Raw genomic sequence first — 26,386 nt, 5'->3', positions numbered from 1 at the left:
AACACACACACATTGATGAATCGGTACCTGCCTGTGAAATCCTGGGATGATAGTTTATTGCTGGATCGCGATTCGAACATGGATATTAAACCCTTCTGCTCCTCAATCTTTCAATCGTTTTGATAATATCATTGTGTTTAAAGAACTATAGACGTAATTATGATGTTTTGAAAAGTTAATTGGAAAACATTTCCCGCAGTTGCCCAGGTGAATTGGCAACCAAATAATGAGACTTGAAATGTCACAATGCCCTGACATAAAAGTGGAAAATAATTAAATATGTATATATACGTATATGATAAAATATAGATACAAAACTAAATAATATGATATAATATTTTTAACTTGTGAAAATAAAAACAAAAACTTTAAGTTGCCCAATCACATAACCTCCACCTCCTCCATAGTCCCGGTTAATATTATATCATAAACAGGACAGAAAAGAGGTATAAGTATAAATGGAGATTTTATTTTTGGTATAAGTGGAGAAGAAACGGACATAATTTTGAAAAATAAATTAAATTAATAAGCCAATTTTTCGGCAAAAGAGTAAAAATTTAAACATTAATCAAAGCTCTCAACACCAATGGCACCTCCTGCAAAGAATCAGAAACACAGGAACTGCTCATGCTCTCTCTCAAAGACCGGATGGGGAGCCTCTCTGCTCTCTTCCACATCTCCTCAATCTTGCTGCCTCTGCTATTGTTGGTCCCTTTCTCCCTTCACACATTCCCTGCAAGTCACACGTGTTCCTTCAGCAACTATTCCTTGTGAAGTTCCCAAAATCCAGACATTCTGTTCACATCCCACCTTGTGGAGCTTCCTTCCTGTCTATCCTATCCCACTCTTCCCACCGGAGCTTCAAGTCCACAAAACACCATCAACTGAGATCATCCCCATCTCTGCCTATGATCCTTTTTTCCTCATTAACCCTTTCCTAGCTGTCCCCATCTATGTGCAGGTTGCTATACTGTATTTCCTTCCCTCTTCTCCCTCCCCTCCTGTTGTTTCCACATGTAATCCCATTCACCTGTTGTCGCACTGTTCCATTGGCACAGTATTGCCTTATACCCGTCACCTTGGTCCTCTATAACCCTTTTTTGGACTCAATAAAGGTTTGTTTGCAATGGTTTTGGCATATTTGATCCCAATGTCACTAACTAATTACTTAACAAGATGGAATTTACTCTGTCAAAATTATCTGTTTAATTACATTTTTCCTTAAGATATTGTTGCGGATATGGGATTTGGCCTCCATATCCGCTTGTAAATATTCCCCTATTTCCCCAATACTCCCCAACTATCCCCAATCCCCCATTCCCTAGTCCCATTGTCTGTAAACAACACTCTGTAGAACCGACCTTCCCCTTCTTCCCCCATTAAATGTCGTGCCCAGGTCCACCGCATCTCACGTAGACAACTTTCGGACATCTTGCTAGTTATTCTTAGTCTATGTCAGTTAAGGACTCGTTTCCATTAATTCTGACTCTTCGTTGCACCAGAATGTGATTGTATGGCACCAGTAGTGAGTTTAGGACCTCCCCATACCTCCTCCCATCTTCCCCATGAAACAACAACAACAACAACAACTACCACAACAGCGCGCGGGGAGTGTGCGTCCTCACTCCGGCTCGGTTAGCCGCCATTACCCATGTGCGCCGACGGGGTTACCACGAAGGGGCTGCCTGTCGGCCCCTCGTCAAGGGCGGAGCCGGTAACCCCCCGCACCCAATCAGAAGCAACGGGCCGATTCCATCTGGGGCGGAGCTAACGAGCCGAGGGCGTGTCACTCCCCGCCGGATATACGCAGCGACTTACCGGACATGACGTCAGATGCGCCCCGAGCTTGAAGTGGAAAGAACCAGTCGCCATCTCCGAGCGCTGAGAGACCTCCCTGCATCTTTCGGACCGTGTGGAACCTGTCCCTGAGCCAAGGTTCACCTTGTGCTGGCCATCGACTACCTGCCCTTCCTTGCCATCAATCCCGGTGTGAGTCAGTCTTGTCCCGTTTATCTGTCGTCTGTCGGGGCTACTATAAGACCGTATTTAAGTGCCTACCTTTCTATGCTGTCTCTCTTGTCCTTGTAATGTAACGTTCCGTAATATTATAACCTCCTCCGGAGGTCTTGAGAACTGAACCCCTGGTGTCGTGTCATTTTAACCCAGCCGTTGTGTCCTTTCCTCAATTGATTTAGCGTAGCGCGACTCGGCCAACGTTCGAGTATAATCGGGTAAACTGTGCAGACGCGGTCATACCAAACCGCTCGGTAAACCAACATCCACAACCGCGTCTGTAACATTTGGTGTCGAGGAGTTGGATTCGGACCTGGGACTAAATTCAGTTAGGCCCAAATTTTGGAACACCAATTGTACCATTAGGGTAACATTTTGGTGTCGGGAAGTGGAATTCGATCCGGAGCACGTTTCACGCGCTCGAAATTATAACGGCGAAATTTGATTTTGTTTTACGAAAATAAAAACCCGAATTTTGAAAGTCGCGCTATGGCAGACCAAGACGGCTGGGTTCCGGTAGTAGGGAGTGAGGCAGGGTCGATCCAGGACCAAAATGAGGGACAAGAGGAGAGCGAAGCAGTGAGGGTAGCAGATTCGCAAAATAGCGTCGTCACGCACGGGGTAGCAGACGCACAAAACGGCGCCTCGCACATGGCCACGGCGACCGCGACCGTGGTAGCGCCGCTGGTGGATTCGAACCTTTTCCTCCTGCAAATGAAGGCCCTTATGGAACAAATGGGAGACCAAATGGTGGGAATGAGGGCTGATAGTGAGCGGTTGGGAAACCAAATGGGGGTAATGGGAAACCAAATGGGGGTAATGGGGAACCGGATGGATGCTCAGAGTGAGCAATTGGGAGTAATGAGGGACGAAGCGAGGGGTACCGGTGAGGGGTTAGACAACGGGATAAAAGAGGTGAGAAATGGGTTAATGGGGGTAGAAAACAGAATGGCCGCTCAAGAGAATCAAATGGAAGGGATGCAAAAGGGGTTAGAGGGGTTAGAAAACAGGATGGAAGGCAAATTGAGGGACATGAGGGACCAAGCGGAAAGGGAAGTTAAACAAATGGGGCAGCAGATAGAGGGGGTCAGAATGGGGGTAGAGACCAAACTGGATGCTCACAGGGAGGAAATGGAGCAGATGAGGGTGGCATCTGGGCAGGAGATGCAAGTGATGGGAGAGGAGATCAGAAGAGGTGTGAGTGAGGAGGTCGGAGGAGTGCGCGAGGAGGTGAGGCACTGTAAGGAGCGCATGGAGAAGGAGGTGAGAAAGGGGACTGTAAAATTGCAAGGGGGTATAGAGGAGTTGACGCTGGGAGTAGAACAACTGACAGTGGGACAAAAGGAGTTGGGGGACCAGGTAAAGAAGAACACAGCGGTAATAGAGGGTTTAAAATCGACACAGAAGGAGATGAAAAAGGACGTAGGGGTAATTAAAAAAGAGTGTCAGACGGTACATGAGGACCTGACGAGGAAAATGAACAAAGTGGTAGAGGTGATGGAGGTTAAAGAGCGGGAGGTGCGGGAGCACATAGAAAAAAATAAAGTGGAGTTAGAGGAGGAACTTAAAGGGGCGCACGAGGAGATGAAAGAGGTTAAACAAAAATTAGAAGAAGTGGAAGAAGGGGTGAGCGAAATTAAGAAGCGACGGAGAGAGGATAAGAAAGAGATAAAAGAGGAGGTAAAAGAATTGGTCCAAAGTCTGTGTTCGGATCGTGATGATGTGCTCATTAACCGGATGAGGGATTCGCAGGTGATGGAGGAGAAGCGAAGAGAAAGAGGACCCGGTGTAAGTGGTGACCAATATGGTCGTGCGTATGATGCGCCAGGTGATTTAAGAAGCTTGGGGGTCGAGATGGACCCGGGTGTTCGTGAGAGGCCGTTGGTGAAGTGTGCGACAGGTCTGGTGTGCGAAAAAGGAGGTGTGCGAGAAAGTCCGACTCTGGGGTGTGTGAGGAAAAAGTGCGTGCCAAGGAGTGAGGGTGCTGGCGAGAGTGAGTCGGTCGTAGCGCGTGTGCGAGGGAGCACATGGAAGCGCGGTGGGGTGAGTGTTACAGAGGGTGTAACGGGAGAGTGTGCGCAAGAGTGTGCGCGAGAAAGGTGTGTGACGGACAGGTGCATGGGGAAAGAGTGCGCTGTCAAAGGCAAGGAAGAATGCACGCCTGTGGTGAGTGTTACAGAGGGTGTAACGGGAGAGTGTGCGCGAGAAAGGTGTGTAACGGACAGGTGCATGAGGAAAGAGTGCGCTGTCAAGAGTAAGGGTGAGTGCGCTGTGAAGAGTGGAGGTGAGAGTAGTAAGAGTGACACGGAGCGTGAGTTGGTTGTGACAGGTGAGAAAGGAAGCACACCTGGAATGGTAGAGCGTGAGTGGGAATGCACGCTGGAATTGGTAGTGAGGCACGTGGTTGGGTGTGCGAATGAGAGCACACCTGTGATTGTCACAGAGGAGGTGACCGAGGAGGGGGCGTGAAGAGGTGTGTTAGTGAGGTGTGCGACCAACGAATGTGTGCCAAAGTGTTCGGTGGTCAGGTGTGTGACCAAGGCTGTGAGTGGAATGAGTGTACCGAGGTGTGTGAGGAAAGGTACGAGGAGCATGGAAACGGCTGGATGTGTGAGCAAGGAACGGGCTGCGGGGTGTAAGCATGCAGGTGAAGCATCGACGTTAAACGGAGCAGCGGTTAGGTCGACTTTTAGCCGAATCGGGCCCTCGGTGCGCGCTGGGCCTCGCTTTGAACGGCCGCGTCCGTGCTCCACTAGGCGGAGCGGGCAGCCGGATAGGAAGGGTCGTCATGGCGACCACTTTTTGTTGAGGCATTCCGGCAGGTCGAGATCGGGACATTGGATGGCTCCACGCCGAGGTGGTGCGTGGGATCTCGGCCCGGGTAAGCCCCCGTCCCTGCCCCGAATGCCGGACGCATCCAGCCGCTGGCACCAAACAACCCGCATTCATGGCTTGGCTGTACGAAGCAGAGCTTTGGACAGGAATTGGCGCACCGAGAGGCATTAGTGAGTAGACTGGGTGATGAGGTTAGTGTTTTGGACCCAAAATTAGAGAAAAACAAAATTTGATGATTGGCAAGGGATTGGCAGTAATGATTGGCAGATGATGGGCAGTGATTGGCAAATTTTTGATTTGTTGAAATTTGATGTGCAAAATTGGTAGTGAGCGATGGGCCCGGTGGGTAAGGGTGGCATCCCTGCCACCCTTCCCATGTGGGGCAAATGCGCAATAGTTTATGGGGATGATGGCAGTGAAAACTAGCCCGGGTGGGTTAGGATATTGGTAGGGATCTAGCGAAGATGACATTAGGTGACGTTAAGGTTAGTTAGTGACTGATACCTGTAGTGGGGACGCAGGTAGTTTAATGTGGATTATAATGACGAGGGAGCGCAATAGGTTAAAGGGACGACTGGGAAGCGCAAGTTTCAGAAGGGAGTAGTTAGCTGAGATGATGCCGTGTGTGTGAGAATTGAACAGGTGTGATTGCACAGGTGTGCAACTGGACAGGTGTGTGGAGCAGTGTATGAGTAGTGAGTGTGTGGATCAGCGCGAATGCGCTTGGGGAGAGAAGGGTGCAGGTGGCACCAGGTGTGAGAGCACAGGTGTGCAAGTAAAGGTGGTGTGGAGAGAGTTGGAGTAAGTGGTACGGAGTGGTGTGCATGGTGCGAAGGTGTGGATGGGGGAAGAGTGGACCCCTTTCACGAGTACCCGGGGCGGGTAGTGTAAGTGTTAGGTAGAGGGTATAGGTAAATTGTGGTTGGATATTGGCATTTGTGGTGCGGTTGCAGAATGGTATTGTGGATGGGTGCATTAGTGTTGTGGAAATGGCTGGGCGTGTAGCCTGTTAGTGTGTGTAGTTGGTTTGGGCACTCCACCACTGTGAGGATGTCGGCCAGGTGAGGCCGCAGGTGGGCTCTGGGAGCCGGTAGAGTTGTGGATGGGGCCCGAGGATCCGGAGGACGGACCCGGGTAGCCCAGTGCCAGAGAGGGCACCGAGTGGGGAGAGCGCCAGAGGGCCTTCCCCAGGTAGTTAGGTTAGGGTAAGGAGCAGGTAAGCTCGGAGGCAACTGCAGTGGTGGGGGTGTGCAGGTGGGTAGACCGGCTAGGAGAGCTACACGTCGCAGCCCAGAAATTGTGCGAGGGCACCGAGAGATGAATCGGGGGAGTGAGACCCCAAATTGAGGGGCACCACATTTTGGTCAATGGGAATTGGTTTTTAGAACCCATAGTGTAAGTTGGCCAATGGATTGGCAGGGAAAGACCCTGGGTAATGTAAAGTTGTTAAAGTCATTTAGGAAATAGTTAGGATTGATGAACCTGTCGCACCATACGCAGCCACTTACCTGTGGTGATGATGATGACTCCACACCTGTGTTTTCTTTGTTTTGTGTTGCAGGAAGTAAGGATTGCTGTTGGATTTGTGAGACGCATCACGACGTGGATGAGACATTGGGGTGATTCCATCTCTCCCTCCCTAGGAGGGACTGATGATGAATTGGTGATGGCAAATTATGATGTTGAGTTGGAGATGGCAAATTTTGATGAGAGTTGAAAATGGCAAATTTGATTGGTTAGGAGGGAGAGAAGACGAATTTGGTTTATGGGAGGAACGGGGAAGACAGTAGGGACGTTTGTTGATTTGTAAAATAGATGTTTATGGGTAGTGTTGTGTTTTGTGGATGCAGGAAGGGGTAAGGGAGGGGCCATGTAGGTTACCTGGTTGGGGGGGGGGGGCGTACGGTAGGAACGTACCTGTCTCACCTGGTTCCCATGTGCCCCTAGTGTGCATTACCTAATGTTGCGTGCACTTTTGCGCCCTTACCACCTTACTCACTTGTCTACTTCTTTTGTCTCCCACCTCCGAGGATCTGGCTTTGGGGCAGAGAGAGAGGAGAGAGAGGTGCTGGCTCCGCAGTTGTGGGCCTGCACTTTCGCTGCTTGCTGCCTGGATCGATACACCATATGGACCGCAATTTTGGTGGCCACCCACAATGGACCGCAGTTCTTTTGCGGCCAAGCACCACCCGTGGATGGACCTATGGGTCAACGTGGCACCTATGCCATACAGGTGAACCACTAATAGTTGGCCCCTGACGGCCACAATAAAGAAATGGACGCGGTTGGCGCCTTTCTTTATTTTTAAAAGAAGCCAGAAGGCCAAGTGCACCACACGAAGAGCAAGAGACACCTGCAGGGTTAGGGGTTGTTGTTTTTATTTTAATGAACAATGGTGACTGCACCGATTGGTGCTTGGGGTGGTGCTTTTGGTGCTTGGATGGGGTGCTCTGCACATTATTAAAGGCCGTAAGGCCACAGAGCACTCGTGGATTGGTGTATCGATGCTGGCATGCGTGCTCTCTCTTTGCATAACATCTGCATGTGTTCCTCCAAAAACAGGTCCTGGATCGTAGTGTAAATATCAGCGTAGTCTTGTAAATAATGCTCCCTACCGGCTGTATGTTTAGTTTGCGAATTCTTTCCGCGATTCGGTTATCCTGTGGGTGTGTTTCTGTGAGGAGAAGGGTGCAACGTCGCAGGGGGACATATTTACTCATTTGTGAACATCTGTAAAACTGTCGCACTCAGGGTAGAGTTAATAGTAGAGGGAACTACATCTGAGTGCCACACTAACGTAGGTAAAGATTTATCGGGTCGGGACGCCCCGAGGGTAGAGAAGGGTGCAATGTTGCGGATATGGGATTTGGCCTCCATATCCGCTTGTAAATATTCCCCTATTTCCCCAATACTCCCCAACTATCCCCAATCCCCCATTCCCTAGTCCCATTGTCTGTAAACAACACTCTGTAGAACCGACCTTCCCCTTCTTCCCCCATTAAATGTCGTGCCCAGGTCCACCGCATCTCACGTAGACAACTTTCGGACATCTTGCTAGTTATTCTTAGTCTATGTCAGTTAAGGACTCGTTTCCATTAATTCTGACTCTTCGTTGCACCAGAATGTGATTGTATGGCACCAGTAGTGAGTTTAGGACCTCCCCATACCTCCTCCCATCTTCCCCATGAAACAACAACAACAACAACAACTACCACAACAGCGCGCGGGGAGTGTGCGTCCTCACTCCGGCTCGGTTAGCCGCCATTACCCATGTGCGCCGACGGGGTTACCACGAAGGGGCTGCCTGTCGGCCCCTCGTCAAGGGCGGAGCCGGTAACCCCCCGCACCCAATCAGAAGCAACGGGCCGATTCCATCTGGGGCGGAGCTAACGAGCCGAGGGCGTGTCACTCCCCGCCGGATATACGCAGCGACTTACCGGACATGACGTCAGATGCGCCCCGAGCTTGAAGTGGAAAGAACCAGTCGCCACCTCCGAGCGCTGAGAGACCTCCCTGCATCTTTCGGACCGTGTGGAACCTGTCCCTGAGCCAAGGTGCACCTTGTGCTGGCCATCGACTACCTGCCCTTCCTTGCCATCAATCCCGGTGTGAGTCAGTCTTGTCCCGTTTATCTGTCGTCTGTCGGGGCTACTATAAGACCGTATTTAAGTGCCTACCTTTCTATGCTGTCTCTCTTGTCCTTGTAATCTAACGTTCCGTAATATTATAACCTCCTCCGGAGGTCTTGAGAACTGAACCCCTGGTGTCGTGTCATTTTAACCCAGCCGTTGTGTCCTTTCCTCAATTGATTTAGCGTAGCGCGACTCGGCCAACGTTCGAGTATAATCGGGTAAACTGTGCAGACGCGGTCATACCAAACCGCTCGGTAAACCAACATCCACAACCGCGTCTGTAACAATATATATTCCATTTGGTTAATTTGCAATTACCATCTACATCCAGTAGCACAGTGGTTCGTTTATCCATTATTGATTTATCCATTATAGGCCAGCATTGGATTGGCTGCATGGTTAAGCTCACGATGAATAAATAGATGAAGAAAACGGTTCATTTATTCACCTTGAAAGTTGAAAAGGCGCTGACGTTTCGGGTTTTTTACCTTTGCCAAAGCAAAATGAGGGTTCCTCTTTTGCTGCGACTAAAGGTAAACCTGAAACGTCACCGCCTTTTCATCATTCAAGGCGAATAAATCAACCATTTTATTCTTTTTTTATTCTCCTGTGCCACATACGGAGCCCGCCACATGGTCGAATTAGCAAATATTGTCAGCAACAACTTTTTACTGTCAGCTATTTATCTTTACAAAAGTGTCAACGTTCTGTTTAGACATCCTGATCTCCAGCCAAGTGTAAGGAGATGTCATAATGAGGTTTGCATGCACATTGCATTGTGTAACTTGTTCACTGTAGTCGTGGGTTGATCAAGGGTATTGACCAGACATGGTGGTGCAGTGGTTAGGGCGGTCACTCTGACTTAGGTCACTCTCACTTCAAACCCGGTCCCGGCTAAGTCATACCAAACAGTCAAAAAGAGTACGTGCTGTTTCCTTGCTCAAAATAGTATTTTTAAAGGATAGAACACAGACAACCAGAGGTTGGCAATCATCATGCAGGCTTTGATGGGCTGATTGGCCTCCTCTTGTGTTGAATTCCCTTACAAGGGAACTCGTATTCAATACCTCGTGCACACAAAGCAAAAAGTGTGGTTAAGCAATTGGTTCATGTCTGTCTGTCTGTCTGTCTTATCAGTTTATGATCAAGGAACAACTTATGTAAATCGAATGTTCCATTTTGAACATGAATCAAAACATGAATAGGAAGACAAGTTTGCATTCTACCGTACCTTGTCTCTGAATTTGTCCCGATCGTACATGCACAGAGAGGAGCGAGATAATATTTTTTACTTAGTCTGCCTGCAGTCAAACAAAATAGAAAATCATTCCAAACGGGAAACTTACTGTTTCTCAGGACATTATAAAAGGACAAACAACAGGCACAAAGAACGAATGTAACAAGATATATAAGGTGATTTAATATAATAGACACTGGGGGAAATGGCGGTAAACCTGGAATTTATTTCTTTATATGCCTTGAAACCTCTTCAAACCCTTATTTAAATTGAATTATATAATTGAACACTATAGAACACAAATCGCCTTCACAATACTTCCAAGAAACATGCTACATATATATATATATATATATATATATATATATATATATACAGTCAAGTGAAACAGTAAGTACACCCCATGTAAAGTTTTGACTTTTTCAACATATTTCAACATATAGCTATTTGATCTTCACTTCAACAATATTGATAGATAAAGGTGATATAATATAACAAATATCATGAAACATTTACATTTTGTAGTCCATTGTATAATTTAAATAAACATAAATGCAAATTTCGCATGTGGATAAAGTAAGTACACCTTTGGCTCTAATGGGTGGTATTGCCCCCTTTTGGCAGAAACAACCTCAAGTAGGCGTTTCTTATAACTGTCTACCAGTCTCTGACATCGACTGGGAGAAATCTTTGCCCACACCTCCATGCAGAATTCTTTCAGCTGTGCGATGTTTGAGGGGTTTCTTGCATGCACAGCTCGTTTCAAATCCCCCAACAACATCTCGATGGGATTCAGATCCAGGCTTTGACTTGGCCATTCCAGAACCCTCCCATTTCTTTCTTTTCAGCCATTCCTTGGTGGATTTACTAGTATGTTTAGGGTCCTTGTCATGTTGCAAGGTCCACCTTTGGTTGAGCTTCAACTTTCTGACAGATGGCCTCACATTATCCTCAAGCACCCTCTGGTACAATGAAGAGTTCATAGTGGATTCTATGATGGTGAGCTGCCCAGGCCCTGATGAAGCAAAGCTGCCCCAAACCATAATATTTCCACCACCATGCTTTACAATTGGTATCACGTTCTCGTGGTCAAATGCTGTCTTTGGTTTTTGCCAGACATGTCTTCTGGTACTGTGGCCAAATCGCTTTACCTTTGACTCATCTGTCCAGAGCACATTGTTCCTGAAGTGCTGGTCTTTGCCTAGGTGTTCATTGGCAACCTTTCGTCTTGCCCTGATCTTCTTTCTGGACAGCAAAGGTTTCCACCTGGCACACCTCCCATGCAGATCAAATTTGTGCAGCCTCTTTCTAATGGTAGACTTGTGCACTTTGACATCAACAGTGGCAAGAGCTACCTGTAGGTACCGTGATGACATTCTAGGGTTCTTAGAGACTTCTTTCAGCATCTTGCAGTCTGCTCTCGGGCTGAACTTGCTGGGGCGGCCTGGCCTGAACAAGTTGGCAGTTGTTTGGAATCTTCTCTACTTGTAGATGATCTTGCGGACAGTCGAATGATTGATTTCAAATTGTTTGGAGATCTTTTTAAATCCCTTCCCAGATTCGTAGGCATCTATAACCTTCTTTCTGAAGGCCTCAGAGAGCTCTTTTGATCTAGGCATGGTGACGCCGCACACTTCAACAACAAAGAGCAAACCAATCTAAATGTCTGAGGTTTAAATAAGACAGGTTCCTCCAAGATCCTCTCTAACGATGTTCTAATCATTTGCACCTGAGCTGGTGCACCTGATTCTAATTTTAGGTGTTTGAAGTAGTGATAAATGTAGAGGTGTACTTACTTTTTCCACATGCGAAATTTGCATTTATGTTTATTTAAATTATACAATGGACTACAAAATGTAAATGTTTCATGATATTTGTTATATTATATCACCTTTATCTATCAATATTGTTGAAGTGAAGATCAAATAGCTATATGTTGAAATATGTTGAAAAAGTCAAAACTTTACATGGGGTGTACTTACTTTTTCACGTGACTGTATATCGATCGATATATAGCATGACATGGTGTGGCATGTGAAAGGGTATCAATAAAGCTTCTATCTCCTAAACTGCGACTCAGCATCGTCTTGTTGCGGTGTATAAGGTCATGTATACAAGACTGCTTCAGTGGCGCTAAACTTCCAGAATTTTTTTTAATTTTAACAATCTTTGGAATCATTATGTTATTATAATTTAAATATATACTTAACACTGCTTGGGGTATCGTGTTCTTTGAACTCTCCAGTTATGATAGTCATACAAACCTACATGTATTTCCTAATGGAAATGAAACTGGTAAATTTAATACAGGAATCAAACTATGATCGTTTTGTTCATCCTTTTGCCTGTGTTATTGGTACTGAAGTTGTCCTGTTGGAGAACCATGCTTCATCTCTTTGTGATAGATATACCTTAAGTAAGAGACCATTCTCCATATGCATCGGCCAGCTCATTTACCTGATCTGATAATCGGATTAACCAGATGTGAGACATGATGTCGATTGCATTACAATGATGTTAGGTATAGTTCAAACTCCAGATCAGTAACAAGATGCTCTTCGGCAGGAATTGATCCAAATGGACCAGAATATTTTCCAGCAACTTATTTGTCGCATTCTGACACCTTGTCATTCCCTGGAATTGATAGTATCCAAATGGCTGTCAGTATGTGATGAGTGCCAAAGATTACCCAGATTTAAATTCTTAGAGAGCAAAAACGGGTTACTGTTTATTCGGTTCCCATGAATTGGATTACTGAAGATGGGGGAAGAAAAAAATGAACATCTGTTGCTGTTATTGACAGAAACCAGGTTTACAATTTGGATGCAATGATCGATTTTCATTGACCATGACCATTTCGGGTTTTGTTATTAGATAATTCTCTCTTTAAAACACGAATATATAAATATCATCCTCAATTGTTATCCCCCACTGTGCAGTTCTGCTCTTTAAATCCATTGATTAAAAAATTCGAAACCAATGCATCTCACCATATATTTTCACTCCTTAATATTTAAAATGCGCTTGCAAGCACTGCTATCGCCCTTGAGAAAACAATTATTATTTTATTATACAAGCTAAATTCCAGAAGTTGAAGCCTGGTGATGGCTTAGCGGTTAGGGTGCTGGCTTGGGATCTTAGGATCCTGGGTTCGAATCCTGGTCGATCGCTGAATTAACGCCAGTGGGGTTGACTCAGCCTGTCAGCCTGTCATCCTTCCGAGGTCGGCAAATTGAGTACCAGGTCACTGGTAATTCCCTGTGTGTTGCAAAAGGCGACCAACAGGGTTGGCGGCAGGAAGGGCATCCGGCTGTAAAACATTGCTTCAAAAAGGGGACCACGGTGCCCCAAAAAGGCCAACCCCTGCTCTGCGGGGAAAAATGGCCTCTAAAGGTGGTTCTTCTTCTAAATTCTAGAAGTAAATAAAGAGCAAGCTGCTAGTATGATTTAAAACAAATGACGTCACGTTGCAGCAATGCTTGCCCTCTGTTGGAAAAGAAGAAGCTGCAATCATGTGTCCAGCTCCCTCTGTGCATTTTTATGGCAGAGAAAAACAGCTAGAGAGAGAGATAGAGAGACAGAGAGAGTCCAGAGGTCATCCACTTCAAGAGGAGTGGGAGAGTGAGAATGAAAGCAAGAAAGAGAGATCACTACAGAAATGTACTACAGACTCCAGACCAAAAGGGGAGCAGAATGCAAGAACAGCAAATGTTAAAAAGGATAATCAAACCATACCAAATTCCATTTAAAATAGATAAGCGTCCCTTTATAGGATGGAGGGTGGCTTATACCTATTGTAGGGTTTGTTTCCACAATTAGTGCCCCCCCCATTTTTAATGGTACCCCAGAGTTTATTTGACCCCTACGAGAACTAAACCACCATTTAGTTTTTAGTTTTTTTTCTTCCCACACTCCCAATTTCTGAGATTTCCGAGCTGTATCTTGGATCCGGCTGGGACTTCTGGAATGAAAATTTGCATCAATAATGGGAATAAAAAGTATGCGGGGTTGACAATTTATTTGACCTTGTCCTAATTTTATGGTCATGACCTAATTAGTCATTTTAACATTTTTTTCACAATAACTCGACTACGTTTTGTCCATTCACAAGGAAATTGCACTATCTAGATAGCCTAGAGCAAGTCGCATCTTCCCTCTATGGGTTAAAGATCAAGATCAAATGGAGAACTGAAAAAAAAGATGCGATTTTTATATATATATATTTTTTCCATCGCTCAATTTTGCCAATGCGAACTCTCAAAGACCACTTGACCTTCCAATAAGTTCTTGCATCATAATAGAGGAGCTGCACTGAAGTTGTTTGTGCAACTGTTATTTGATTTGTATTCTTGACCTACTCCGGATTGTGACCTAATTAACAAAAAAACAAAAACCTTTTTGATCATAACTTTAATAATTTTCCTTTGATTTGCATGAAATTGACTTTTATGGATAGATTGTATATGGGGACATATTTTCTTTATTTACACTCTATGCCTAAATGTTCAAGGTCAAGGTCATATGTCGGTCAGAAAAATATGTGGTCATCATTGGATCACGGGCCAAGAGTTAGTCGTGGGCGATCGCCAAGGGTAAGCTGGGGGAAGCTTACTCTGGGAGATCGCTCCGTGATCACAGATATCTAGTTTTTAAGGGCAGGTGCAATTAACTAAACCTCCCACAAAACCAATTACCTCCATGTTTTAAACAGTTTTATAGATAACAAAATATTATCTTGCTGTTTAAATGAACCCAAAGGCATTCTTGGATAAAGAGCGAATATCGAGATCTTAATAAAATGGGTATCTATGTAGAAATGCCTTCATATTATACAAAGCTCCAGTAATTTGCATTGTGGCCTATTTGGCTTGGCATTGTTAGAGAAAGTTTAAGATTCTGAGTTTAAGATTCAAATCGCATGTGCTATGTTGATTTTTCCATTGTCTACTAAACGTCCCTATAATTCATATAAAAGTCCACTAAGGTTTCCTCCTGTCCATGGTTTCCACTTGATTTATACACAAGTTCTTCCGTAAGTCTGACAATTCTGTTTAAATAACATCTATCATAAAACAGTATATTAGCAAAAACAATTACGCCTTAAAGGACCTCACAATATACCCCCACCCTTACCATGCCTCCCCCCAAAGCCCTCTCCCTCCCACAGTTCTCTCGATGTCTCCATGTCTCTCGGTCCCTGCTCTCAAATGTTGTGTTTGTGTCCTTCCCCCTCTCTCACCATCTTGTCTACCGCTCCCGATGTTATTTGTTGTATGTGTCTGTTTGTCTTTCTGTGCGATTAATGTTCGCTCTTTCACGAGCCTCGATCTTGTATTAACAAAAAAACAAAAAAACAAACAACAAAAAAATCATTCCAAAAGGCTTTGGATAACACTTGATAGGTTACATGCTAAACAGGATTGGAAAAATTATTACATGGTTGATCATTCTGGACACCCATGAAGGATCACGTAACTTTGTAAATGTAAGATAGACTAACCCCAAAACATTCAGAAAAAAGTGATGGGTGAGCAAACGACTGCATTTTGAAGTATGAATGGAAGAGGAATTTGTAATGTGTAGAAAACTACCAATCCAGTATGACACCAAAACCGATAACAGAACGATCTGCTGATGTATGGGATATGCCCACTTATGGGAATGATGTGCCCGCATATGGGATCAAACTTGATGGCATAATGGAAAGAGTGTCTGCTCTGAATCTGGGAGGTCAGTGGTTTGAACCCCGGCTGAGTCGTACCAAAGACTTTACAAGTTGTACATACTACTTCCTTGCTTGACGCTCAGTATTTAGAAAGGAAATAGTACGGACAAACAACCATAGGTTGGCAACCATTGCACAGGCTTGGTGGGCCGAATGGCCTCCTCTTGGATTGAAGTTTCTTGCAAGTGAACACATTAAATTCCAACACAATGGTTTGCTTTCATTTGAATTAAATTGCTATTGGTATTGTTTGTCCTTAAAACAAGAATTAACTCCAAAAATAATCTCCTCCACAACCCAAACAAAATACTCCGGGTATCATAATACTTTGGGTAAACGTTTAGCGGCTGAAATCTCAGCCAAATCTCCCACCAGCCAAATATCATTTTCATAAGCACCTTTGAGCATCTTCACTGCTGCATCAAACTTGCGGCCTCCACAAGTGATGGTTGCACGTGCCACCTGGCCGAAGTTTCCTTGGCCAATAACCTCCCGGAAGGAGATGTCGTGCCAAGCAAGGGCTGGATAGGTCGGGCCCGGAGGCTCAGCTTGGTACTGTGCAGTGCCCTGGGAGGATGCATGACGTGAGCGAGAGCGACCTGCCAGTGACAGCCTTGTTGGGTGGAAACGAAGGACTGGCTCCGACCCCTGCACACCAACAAGCACACATGATTGCATCCCAATTTTAGTCTTTTTAGCATGACCATCAGAAGGATGATGGTCATGTGCATGCAGCACTTCGCTGTGGCTGCGCAAATTTACATCATTTCTTAGAGTGAGGATATTTCTTAGAATGCTCCCCATTGATTAGAGCAGGAGTTTATAATCTGGCCATTTTACCTGCATACGATAGCCTACTCCTTTTGAAATACATCATGAAATCCTTAACGTCCACCAGCAAGCGCTAGTGGATGAGGACAGTCAGCTTAATATCTCTGAAGGATGTTATACTCAATGATGCAATGCCTTGCCTGGGAGCACCAGTATTCCAGTTTATAGTCAGTTCAGGAGTTGAACACTACACCTCCAAGATATTGTTACGTCAGGGGGGGAGGGGGTAGAGCAATATGTAGAACAGCTAGATCTGAATAGGTAACATGCTTCGAGATGTCGCGATAGCTAGAACCCACCATGTACCTTTAAGTTAGTATGTGTAGGCGTTTGGCGGGTTAAGATGTATACTTGTGAACTTACCAGGAGATTCGTGTGTTAAGTAGAGTTAGGGATTAAAGAGTAGCGCCCCTGTGTGTCCTCACCTGGTTAGCCAAACCTTTATCCCTTTTGGCACTGCAGACCAACATAGACATTCCAACAAGTCCCTAGCGCAACACTAAATAACGCCCTCCCCTGACATGACGTAGGAAGGAAACCAGACCAGGACACCGCCGCATGGCCGCCGCCATTTACACCTCTGAGAGGCCTATCCACCTCGAGTGCCACGTGCTATGACGACACCACAGGCCTGTGATTCGGTAGAGGCCACTGATTGGGTGGTGCGCCAAGGCTGACGTCACCGCCACGGAGTGATACGTGGGCGGCAGGACTTTCAGTAGAGTGAGTAAGTGAGTTGCGCGGCAGTTGGTCGAGTTGGGAAAAAGAGATCAGCGAGCGCCGGACGCCAGTCTGAGTTGGTTCAGAGCAGTTGCGTGGCAGTTGGTTCAGAGCAGTTGCTTCTGGCAGTGGACTTGCGCTCTCGTCCCCCCTTTGCCGTTCTTCGTCGTTCTGTGTTCGTGCTCGAGTTGAGGGTCGACCTTGTGTGGAGCTCGCTGGCCTGCGTTGGACGCGTGGTGCCTGGTGCACAGACCTCGTGGGCGGCGAGAGGATCGGAGCTTGGAACGGGGCCTACCTCGTGTGTGGGCGATCGGCGCTTGTGGAGCTTGGAGCGATTCCTCGTGGGTGTTTCGGGGCCGACTGGAGCCGTGTTGGACGGCAGCCAAAGACAAGACGACAAGAGACAGATAAGCTCGCACACCACAGATGCACATAACGAACGTGTTTCTTTTGTTAATCCATTCCTTTGTTCTTGTTTCTGAAGTCGGTGTGTGGGATCCCAATTTAGTTACCTTATTTTATTATCGGCGCGTATTTTCCTGTCCTTGCTTTTATTTGTGATAAACCCTTGTAGTATTTTATATTCCCCGTTACACCTGTGCCCGCTTGAGTTAATCCCTTTACAGGACCGGAGCTACGTTGGTGCACTGAAGGTAAGCTTTTGCCGCAGCCTCCATTTTCCTTCTTCCTCCCGCGCGACATATAGCCGAATCCGTGTTTGGGTAGTTGCCTCCGAATAAGACCGTTTAGGCCATCCGCGACTCTGCTGTTAACCGGAGTTGCGCGACAATATCCTAGCAGACCAAAAAAATAATTATACTTTTATAGTCTTAATTGAGACTACTCGTACCTTATTTGCACCTACAAGAGGCTGTTGCACCTTTTCCCCCGCCCTGAGAAACCCTAAATCAAGCAGATTGCGCAAACATCATCACATGCTTTAATTCCTGTTTCATTTTTGAGAGCACAAAATAGCACAACTTGGCAGAGTAAGGAGGTCAAGAAAATGCTGTTAGATTGGGCCAATGAGAATACACAGGTTGAGCTGGAGTAAATTACAAATTTATGGTAAACTTGTGGAGCAGCTGGGGAGAAAAAGTTTGAAGTTAACAGCAAGGCAGTGGCAAGATCAAATAAAATGTGAAAGCTTGTGTAAAAACGTTTTAAAGAAAACAATGCCAAATGCATTCGATTTTGAAAAAATATATACATTTTGACCATTTTGGATCCGTTTCAGGAAACAGGTTGGTCACAGCTACAACTACCCATCCAGCAAGGCCAGCTTGAGCCCACATGGGTTTTCGTCGGTTTGGTGGGCTGAACTGGACTTTGAACACTACCCTATGTGGATCCCAGGTGGGCCAAGCCAATGTTATTTTCAGAAGTTTAAAAAAAGGCTGATATAAATATATATATATATATATATATACTAGCCGAAAGCACCCGGCGTTGCCCGGGTTCTTTTTCAATGAATTTACTACTATAATTCAGCTTTTACTCACGGCCGCAGAAGATTGACAACTATAATCCAGCTCAGCTTTTAATTGCGAAATGGGCCCAGGCTGGCCGCGGCGGCCTCGACCGGCCTCGCCACCTAGCCTATAACCTTCCCGGGGCCCGTCCCGACATTTTTTGTATTGGAGGTTTCCTCCTATCTTTCACCGTTCAGGAGATTAGCTTGCGCAGACAAACAAACAAAAACTTTCTTTTATAATATAGAGAGAAGAGAGAAGAGAAAAATATATATATATACCGCCCTGAGATATACATTTTGTATATATATATATAGGTGTACGTATATATATATACATATATATATATATATATATATATATATATATATATATATATATATATATATATATATATATATATATATATATATCTTCTGTATATTGTATTTCTTAAGAATCATATTAAAATCGAATGCCTGCTGTTATTTTAACGGTGGAAGCTGTTTTATAACAACAACAAAAATCGTATTAAGCAATACATACAGGTGTGTCTATATAAGTTAACACACACGATAATTAACTTCTGTGGTTCATGAGCGGAATGAGGTCAATGATCATTTATACGGAGTGACGTCGTTTTCCTGTAATCTCACTTTTTTTTTCCTGGCGTAATCTCACGAAATTTACGGTGGGTGCCAAATCGGATCAAGAGACGTCCACGTTTACGGCTCACATTGAAAAAGGTACTAAACTGTTATTTTCCATCGGTGATTAACTCTGCTAATTGTTCCTGATTTAATTGCATGAACAAGCGTCTACTACTATACAGCAGTGGCAACCAACATGTTATCGAGACCAGTTAAACAACACTTTTTAAACGTGGGTTTGTTGTTGTCTGAAGTGAATCATTCTGTTTGAAGAAACATTGCAGTTTCCAATCAGCAGCCATGTTGTAGATCGATAATACATACTTGAATCGTCAATTTTATAATTTTATGATACTTCGGATGGTGGTTCAAAGTAAAGGGTTAAAAGTTTGATTTTTAGTAAATCTATACATACTATAAGAGAAGTGTGTGTGTTTGTGTGTGTGTGTGTGTGTGTGTGTGTATGTGTGTGTGTGTGTGTGTGTGTGTGTGTGTGTGTGTGTGTGTGTGTGTGTGTGTGTGTGTGTGTGTGTGTGTGTGTGTTTTGCCATTTCTCTCAGGGATAGATGAACGGATCTTATCTTCGTCAAACTTTCAGAGGTTCACACCCTTGGTATTCTGGAAGCAGGACTACCACAGCAAGATATTCCAAGACATTCCAAGTGCCACAGGAACACCATTGAATTTTAAAGTATTTACCATTATTAGCTTGTTTTGCCGATCCAAGTTAGGATTTTCTTTAAGAAAACTTCAAATAAAAGCCTCTCTAAAAATACACTCCATTCAATATTTCTACTGACAGTAAAGCAGGTGTGATGTTGTAGCTAATGCAGTATTTATTTACACCTCATTTACATTCATATGAGGCCCAGGAAAAATCCATGTATAACCCATGCAAATCCCATGCCCAGCCCACGTGGCCGAGCCCAGTTGGGCCACAGTGGAGCCTATGGACAAATCCAGCTGGGCCCAACGTGCGGGACACACTTGGGACCCACAAGTTAGCCCACATAGGACCCATATGGGACCCAGCTGGACATGCTGGCTGGGCACTCACCTGTCATGCATGTGGATTTGTAAATCTTTACGTGAACGCGTATTAATTGAAGAAATTGCATGAATCAAATGAAATGAAGAAATTGTTTTATACTCTTCCCCAGATCTATGCCTCCTCTCAATTCTATCTCGGAGTTCTACCGACAGTTCCTTGGCCGTCATGGTGGAGTTTCTGCTTTGACATGCATTTCTAAATCATGTCCAATCAGTTGAGTTGGTCACAGGTGGACTCCAATCATGTTGTAGGGACATCTCAGGGATGATTAAAGGGAAATGGATGCACCTGAGTTCAATTTGGAGTGTCATAGCAAAGGGGTTGAATACTTAGACTCAAGAAATTTCAGCTTTTCATTTTTAATTGTTTTGTAAAAATTTCTAAAAAAAAACCATTCCACTTTGACATTATGGGGTATTATATGTAAACCAGTGAGAAAAATCGCAATTTAATCCATTTTACATTCAGGCGGTAACAACAAAATGTGAAAAAAGTCAAGGGGTGTGAATACTTTCTGAAGGCACTGTATGTGCACACAAAATGATTTAATATGAAACTAATTAAATAATGCAACTATCACAGAATTGGTTGTCTGAGTTGAAAGAGAATATTTATGGTATTAAAGGGGACCTGCACACTTCAGATAGTAAGTATAATTAACATTGGGCTAAATGGATTATTCAGAAGTCGCTATACTCACCTTTGAGCTATCCAATCTGTGTTTGAACGGTGACCCGACTATTTATGGTTGCCGGTACCCCTGTGTTTCGCAAGCAGGGCGGCGTTGCATAAATGAGTGTGCCATCCCTGGTTGCTGGTGGATGTTAAATATCCCATGGTGTCTTTTAAACAGATCAGTTGATTGTTGCCGGAGTCCTGGTCAGTCCAAATTCTTGCCCTGACTACCCATGTAGGACAATGATGAAACCACCAGGGTAATTTAACCTTGCCGTGATGAAACATTTAATTACGTTTAAGTTGTACAATTATCTTTTAACATTATTTGATGCATTATAAATAGCCATTACTTTTCATTAATTGATGCGATTGTACATGAGGAAAAGTTTCACATGTTGAAAAATAATAATAATAATAATAATAATAATAATAATAAAAATATATTGTTGCATAATTGCAAATTATATCCTGTGGGCTCGTGCCTATTTAATGTCCTCTTTGAAGAAAGCTGCCAATGAGTAACCCTGTCTGCTGCAGATATGAAAATGGTTCCTGGGACTTCTGTCACAAGGATCAAGTCTATCTTCTTCATCAGCTCATCTTGTCAGGCCTCCAGCTTTCCTTGTCATCTTCCCACTCACTGAGGCCTATGGCAAGGCAGTGAGCATGCATCTTGTCTTTTTCATCTGGAAGCCAATGTCACCCACCATAAATTCAATCACTTCTTCTTTTGCATGAACCGTTTCCCCAAAACCTCTCGTACCATACTCTTCCCTCCAAGCTTTCAGGGCTGCACACTACTGCCACCTTCTGGTCTATTACATTGTCATATTTCCCACCTGCCCAGACTCTTATCGATTCCCAACGTATAATCAGGATCACTGTTGAGTTCGGCAGTCCATAAGCTGAACTAATTCTTAGCATCTCCCTTCAATCTGGAACTCCTTTCCCCATGCTGTGATGCTTCCAGGAACTAGAACGCCACTCAGTAGAGCGCATACTCCCACCGTGGGTGGCCGCTGCTGAGCCCTATCTATCTTCCAATGGTAAAAAAAATCCTTCAAAAAATTCCTGGATCCGGAATAATATCCTGAGCTTCAACAAAAACTAATCAATTCTTCCTTATCCCAAGGGCAATCATCCCACCAACTTTTATCCAAATCCGTTCAGAACTTTTCCAGATATCTTGTTCACAAACACACCAACACACACACGGACGGACACGATCGAATGCATTACTCCCTGGCGGGAGTAATTATTGCCTTTGCTCAAAAGCATCAAAAGGTCTCAAAACGTTATTGGCCTAACGCACATCTAAAACAAGCATTTTTCGTATGTATGTAAGGCCAATAATTTTAATAATAAATTCAAAAATTATATTTATTGTAAAAGTCCTTGGCCTTACAAATAAGCAAAATGCCAGTAAATTAATATATATTTTATATATATATATATATATATATATATATATATATATATATATATATATATATATATATATATATACATACATACAAATAAATAATAATGAAAAAATAAATAAATAAACATATTATACGTGGTGTTGGCCTAATGGTTAGGGCAGCGGGCTTGGGATCCTAAGGTCCTGAGTTCCAATCACATTGCATTAACGCCAGGTGGGGTTGACTCAGCCTGTCATCCTTCCGAGGTCGGCAAAATGAGTACCACATAACTGGTTTGACGGAGAGGAGCGGCAACTCCCCGTCTATACCACACACTAACCCGTGTGTACCAGCCATAGCAAGGCAATGAATTGCCCGAGGAGACTCGACATCATATATATTTGCATATATTACAATATGCAAGTGATCAGAGCATTTCGATATTTTAGCAAGCTCATGTCGGCCGGTGTGTGCCCCGGTTTAGAATAGGTACACCGTATCCCTGCGTGTCGTAAGAGGCGACTAAAGGGTTGGCGTCAGGAAGGGCATCCGGCCATAAAAACATTGCCTCAAAAAGGAAACCATGATGATCGTGATGGGGCCCGCAAGGCTAACCCCCGCTCCAGCAGGGAAAATGGCCTTAAAAAAAGGGGGGAAAAAAAAGAAAAAAAAAAAGGTCATAAGTTGGATGCCAAAATTAGATTTTTTTTTCCAGAGCTTTCATCATCACACGACCTGGTAACCACTCACTCCACAGAGCCACAACTTCCCTCAGCTCTCAATGGTGTGCAAGGCCTTCATCATGAATGCCAACAGTTATGCACATCCACAATGGAGTGGTTTTGTTGCATCCACCTTGGACCTTGGAAATTATTGGGAATGAAGAACTTGAGAATAACTGATATCTCCTGGAAGGAGACTGAGATAAGACACATGCTATGTTCCCACTATCAACTGGTTGGAAGTTTCCCTGTTAGCCAACGCATCACTTCAGGTGATGTGGCCACCACATCCCTCACCCCATGCTCTTCCAGCCCTTCACTCTTTCCCATTTTTTTTCCAGGTTACTTGCATTCATCCAACTAGGGCATGCCCGTACTATATCTATATCTAAAATTATATCCCCCCCCCCTCTATTTACATGAAATGGTTTGGTCCAAAGCGAACGGCTTGCGAGTGGTGACAATCCCCCCCCTCTATTTACATGCAATGGTTTGGTCCAAAGCGAACGGCTTCCGGAGTTTGGTAAAGAATTAAGAAATCGCCATCGCGTGCACAAACGCGCAGGAAAGCGAATGAATCGCAAATTCGTTTTTATTAGTTGTAAAACATAGTTTAACGCCAACATAGTTTGCAAACGTGAAATAAATGAATACGCTCTCAAATGTGCCATCCGAGGCAGAGTGTGCCCGCCACGTTCGGCACACGCGATCGTTCGCTGCTCTCTGATTGGTTGAATCGTTTTTTGGACATAGCTCGGTAAGTAATTGTCCGATTAATATGAAACCTTGAAAAGGCACATCCTCGGGTCCCCAGCAATATACCTGGCAAGTTAAAAGTATATCGGACCCGTGGTTGTCGAGAAACAGCGGTCACAGACAAACAAACGTACAGACAGACAGACAGAGATTACTGGAATTATAGATAGATGACCCATTTCTTGTAATTCTCACCAAATCGAAGCTTTATGTGTGTTTCCAAGCCCACATTGGCAATCCACTTTATCTAATCCAGCTCAGTCGACACATGAACCCCAAACTCTGTATAAAAGTGCAAAACCACGTAACACTCTCTCTATTCATTTCCCAAAGCTCTACACGATTTGCGACCATGCGTGTGAGTGTTAGGGAACAGATTACTATTGGGAAACTCACCTCACCACGGGAGAACACAAAAGAGCGGGAGGTGTGCGAGCGCATGCAAACAAGTACGAAGAGTAGGAACAGCACGAAGAGGCATGTGGCTGCCACTGATGCGAGGACAGCGAGGAGGAGGACCTGGGGATTATGACCCTCAATGTCGTCCATCTCTGCTGAGACACAAAAGTAAACAGTGCACACATTGCTTATACATCAGGCACAGGGGTTTTATGTCTAAGACTTGACTATGAATTGCAATGAATATTCTTGCCTTATACACTGCTTAGAAGATAATTTAAAATTGTGTTACAAACTTACATTGTTGATGCAAATTAAACAACAACACGAACAAACTTAAACAATGGGTGGATAAACATGTCAAATTAACTGTTTAAAAATTCGAATCAATTGATTATTGAGATCCAAGAAAAAAAGGAATCAATTGATTATTCAATTGATTATTGATCAATTCATTATTGATCAATTGATTATTGAGATCCAAGAAAAAAAGGAAGCATGCATCTGAGTTTGAAAAATATTTTGTTGTTTGGCAGAAAGAGTGATGGCCTCAACAACAACAACAACAACAACAACAACAGGCATTTTAAGGCCATTTTCCCTGCAAGAGCGGGGTTAGCCTTGCGGTCCCCATGACAATGTTCTCCATTTTGCCCTATTTTCTGCATCTCCCCTTGTTAACCCCCTTGCCCGCATTTCTTCTTCGACCATCTTTAGCCAAGTCTTTCTCGGTCTTCCCCGTCCTCTACTTCCTTCTACATTCATTCCCATCACTCTTTTCAACCAGTCACTTTCATCCTTCCTCAACACATGACCAAACCATCTCAACCTGTTTCTCTTCACAGCATCCATCACAGGCTCTATTCCCATCATCTTTCGCAATTCATCATTTGTCTTCCTCTCTCTCAACGACACTCCGCACATCCACTGAACCATTCGCATTTCCACCCTTTCCAGCCTTCGTTGCTGCTCTACGTTCATTACCCATGTCTCACTCCCATAAATCATAACACTTCTCACACATGCAGCATACACCTTTCCCTTCACCTTCAATGACACTCCCCTCCTCGTCAGCACGCCACTCAGTTACCGAAACTTCTTCCATGCACACCTCACTCGAGCAACCGTTGCCCGAGTCTGATCCACGTTCTCCATTCAGCATGTCTCTAAGGTAACAAAATGTTTTCACACCTTCCAGCTTCACGCCGTCTCCAAGATCCAACTCAACATTTCCTCCATCTGCAGCTCCCTCTGTGCACACCTTACACTTGAATGTAGCTGCCACACTGGTTAATGACCCTCTCAAACCACTACATTTTTGATGAACCCACTCAGCACACATTGTACATTGAATGGAGTTCACTCCGACACCCTTCCTGCACACAGCACACGGCCACTTCCCAGTTCTTTCCACCTCACCACATGCTTTACCACTTGCCATCACCTTCGTTTTTCCGATATTCACCTTCAGACCTTTTGTCTCCATACATTCCTTCCACTTGTTCATCTTCTCCTTCAGTCCATCCATACTTTCTGCAATCAACACCAGATCATCTGCATACAACAACTCCCACGGTAGACCCTCCTTTACGTTCTGAGCCAGCACCTCCATCACAGCTACAAATAGTAGTGGACTTAGTACCGACCCTTGATGCACTCCCACCTTCACCTAAAACTCACCACTGTTCCCGTCCTTCATCCTTACAGCTGTGCGCGCTCTTTTGTACATTGCCATCACGACTCTGATCAACCATTCCTCCACTCCTAACTTCGTCAATGCCCATGTCACTACTTCACGTGGAACCCTATCGAATGCTTTCTCCAGATCAACAAACCCAAGAAACAACTTCTTCCTCTTCTCCATTTACTTCTCCTGCAACTGCCTCACAATAAAAAGCGCGTCTGTCGTTCCTCTTCCTGGCATAAATCCAAACTGCATTTCGTCAATCTTCACTTTCTTCCTTATCCTCCTCTCCAACACCCTTTCCAATACCTTCATTCCATGCTCTAATAACTTTATCGCTCGATACGAGCCACAGTCCAGAGGGTCACCTTTCCCCTTGTATAGAGGGACGAGGGTACTCAGTTCCCAATCCACTGGAATGCGACCTTCTTTCACCACCAGATTGCAGATCTCTGTCATTCTCTTCACACCCCAATTTCCCGCTGCCTTCAACATATCTGCCACAACTCCCGTCGGCCCTCCCGCTTTTCTACTCTTCATTGCTTTTATCGCTTCCTCAACTTCCTTCTCGGTTATCTTCTCTGCCGGTCCTAAAACTG

At 44.5% G+C, this 26,386-nt stretch overlaps 1 protein-coding gene across 9 annotated transcripts in view; it reads right to left on the bottom strand.

Moving 5' to 3' along the window:
* The window catches only part of LOC137430556 (angiopoietin-1 receptor), a 352,893-nt gene that overhangs the window by 121,762 nt on the left and 204,745 nt on the right, over positions 1 to 26,386 (bottom strand). For 5 of the 9 annotated variants that reach the window (XM_078779303.1, XM_078779307.1, XM_078779319.1 and 2 more), the window contains exons 14-15: positions 24,101 to 24,255; positions 15,841 to 16,090 (exon numbers count right to left, since the gene is read on the bottom strand). In XM_078779303.1, coding sequence (XP_078635429.1) covers positions 15,841 to 16,090; positions 24,101 to 24,255 — 405 coding nt within the window. Of the gene's footprint in view, positions 1 to 15,840; positions 16,091 to 24,100; positions 24,259 to 26,386 lie in introns of all 9 variants that reach the window. The other 4 variants (XM_078779299.1, XM_078779309.1, XM_078779304.1 and 1 more) reach the window with 1 other exon arrangement.

Source organism: Myxine glutinosa, chromosome 1 (assembly GCF_964187855.1).
Source record: "Myxine glutinosa chromosome 1, kmMyxGlut1.1, whole genome shotgun sequence".
NCBI lineage: Eukaryota > Metazoa > Chordata > Myxini > Myxiniformes > Myxinidae > Myxine > Myxine glutinosa.
Note: the sequence above shows the minus strand (reverse complement) of the source record. Positions and strands in the feature narration are given on the sequence as shown.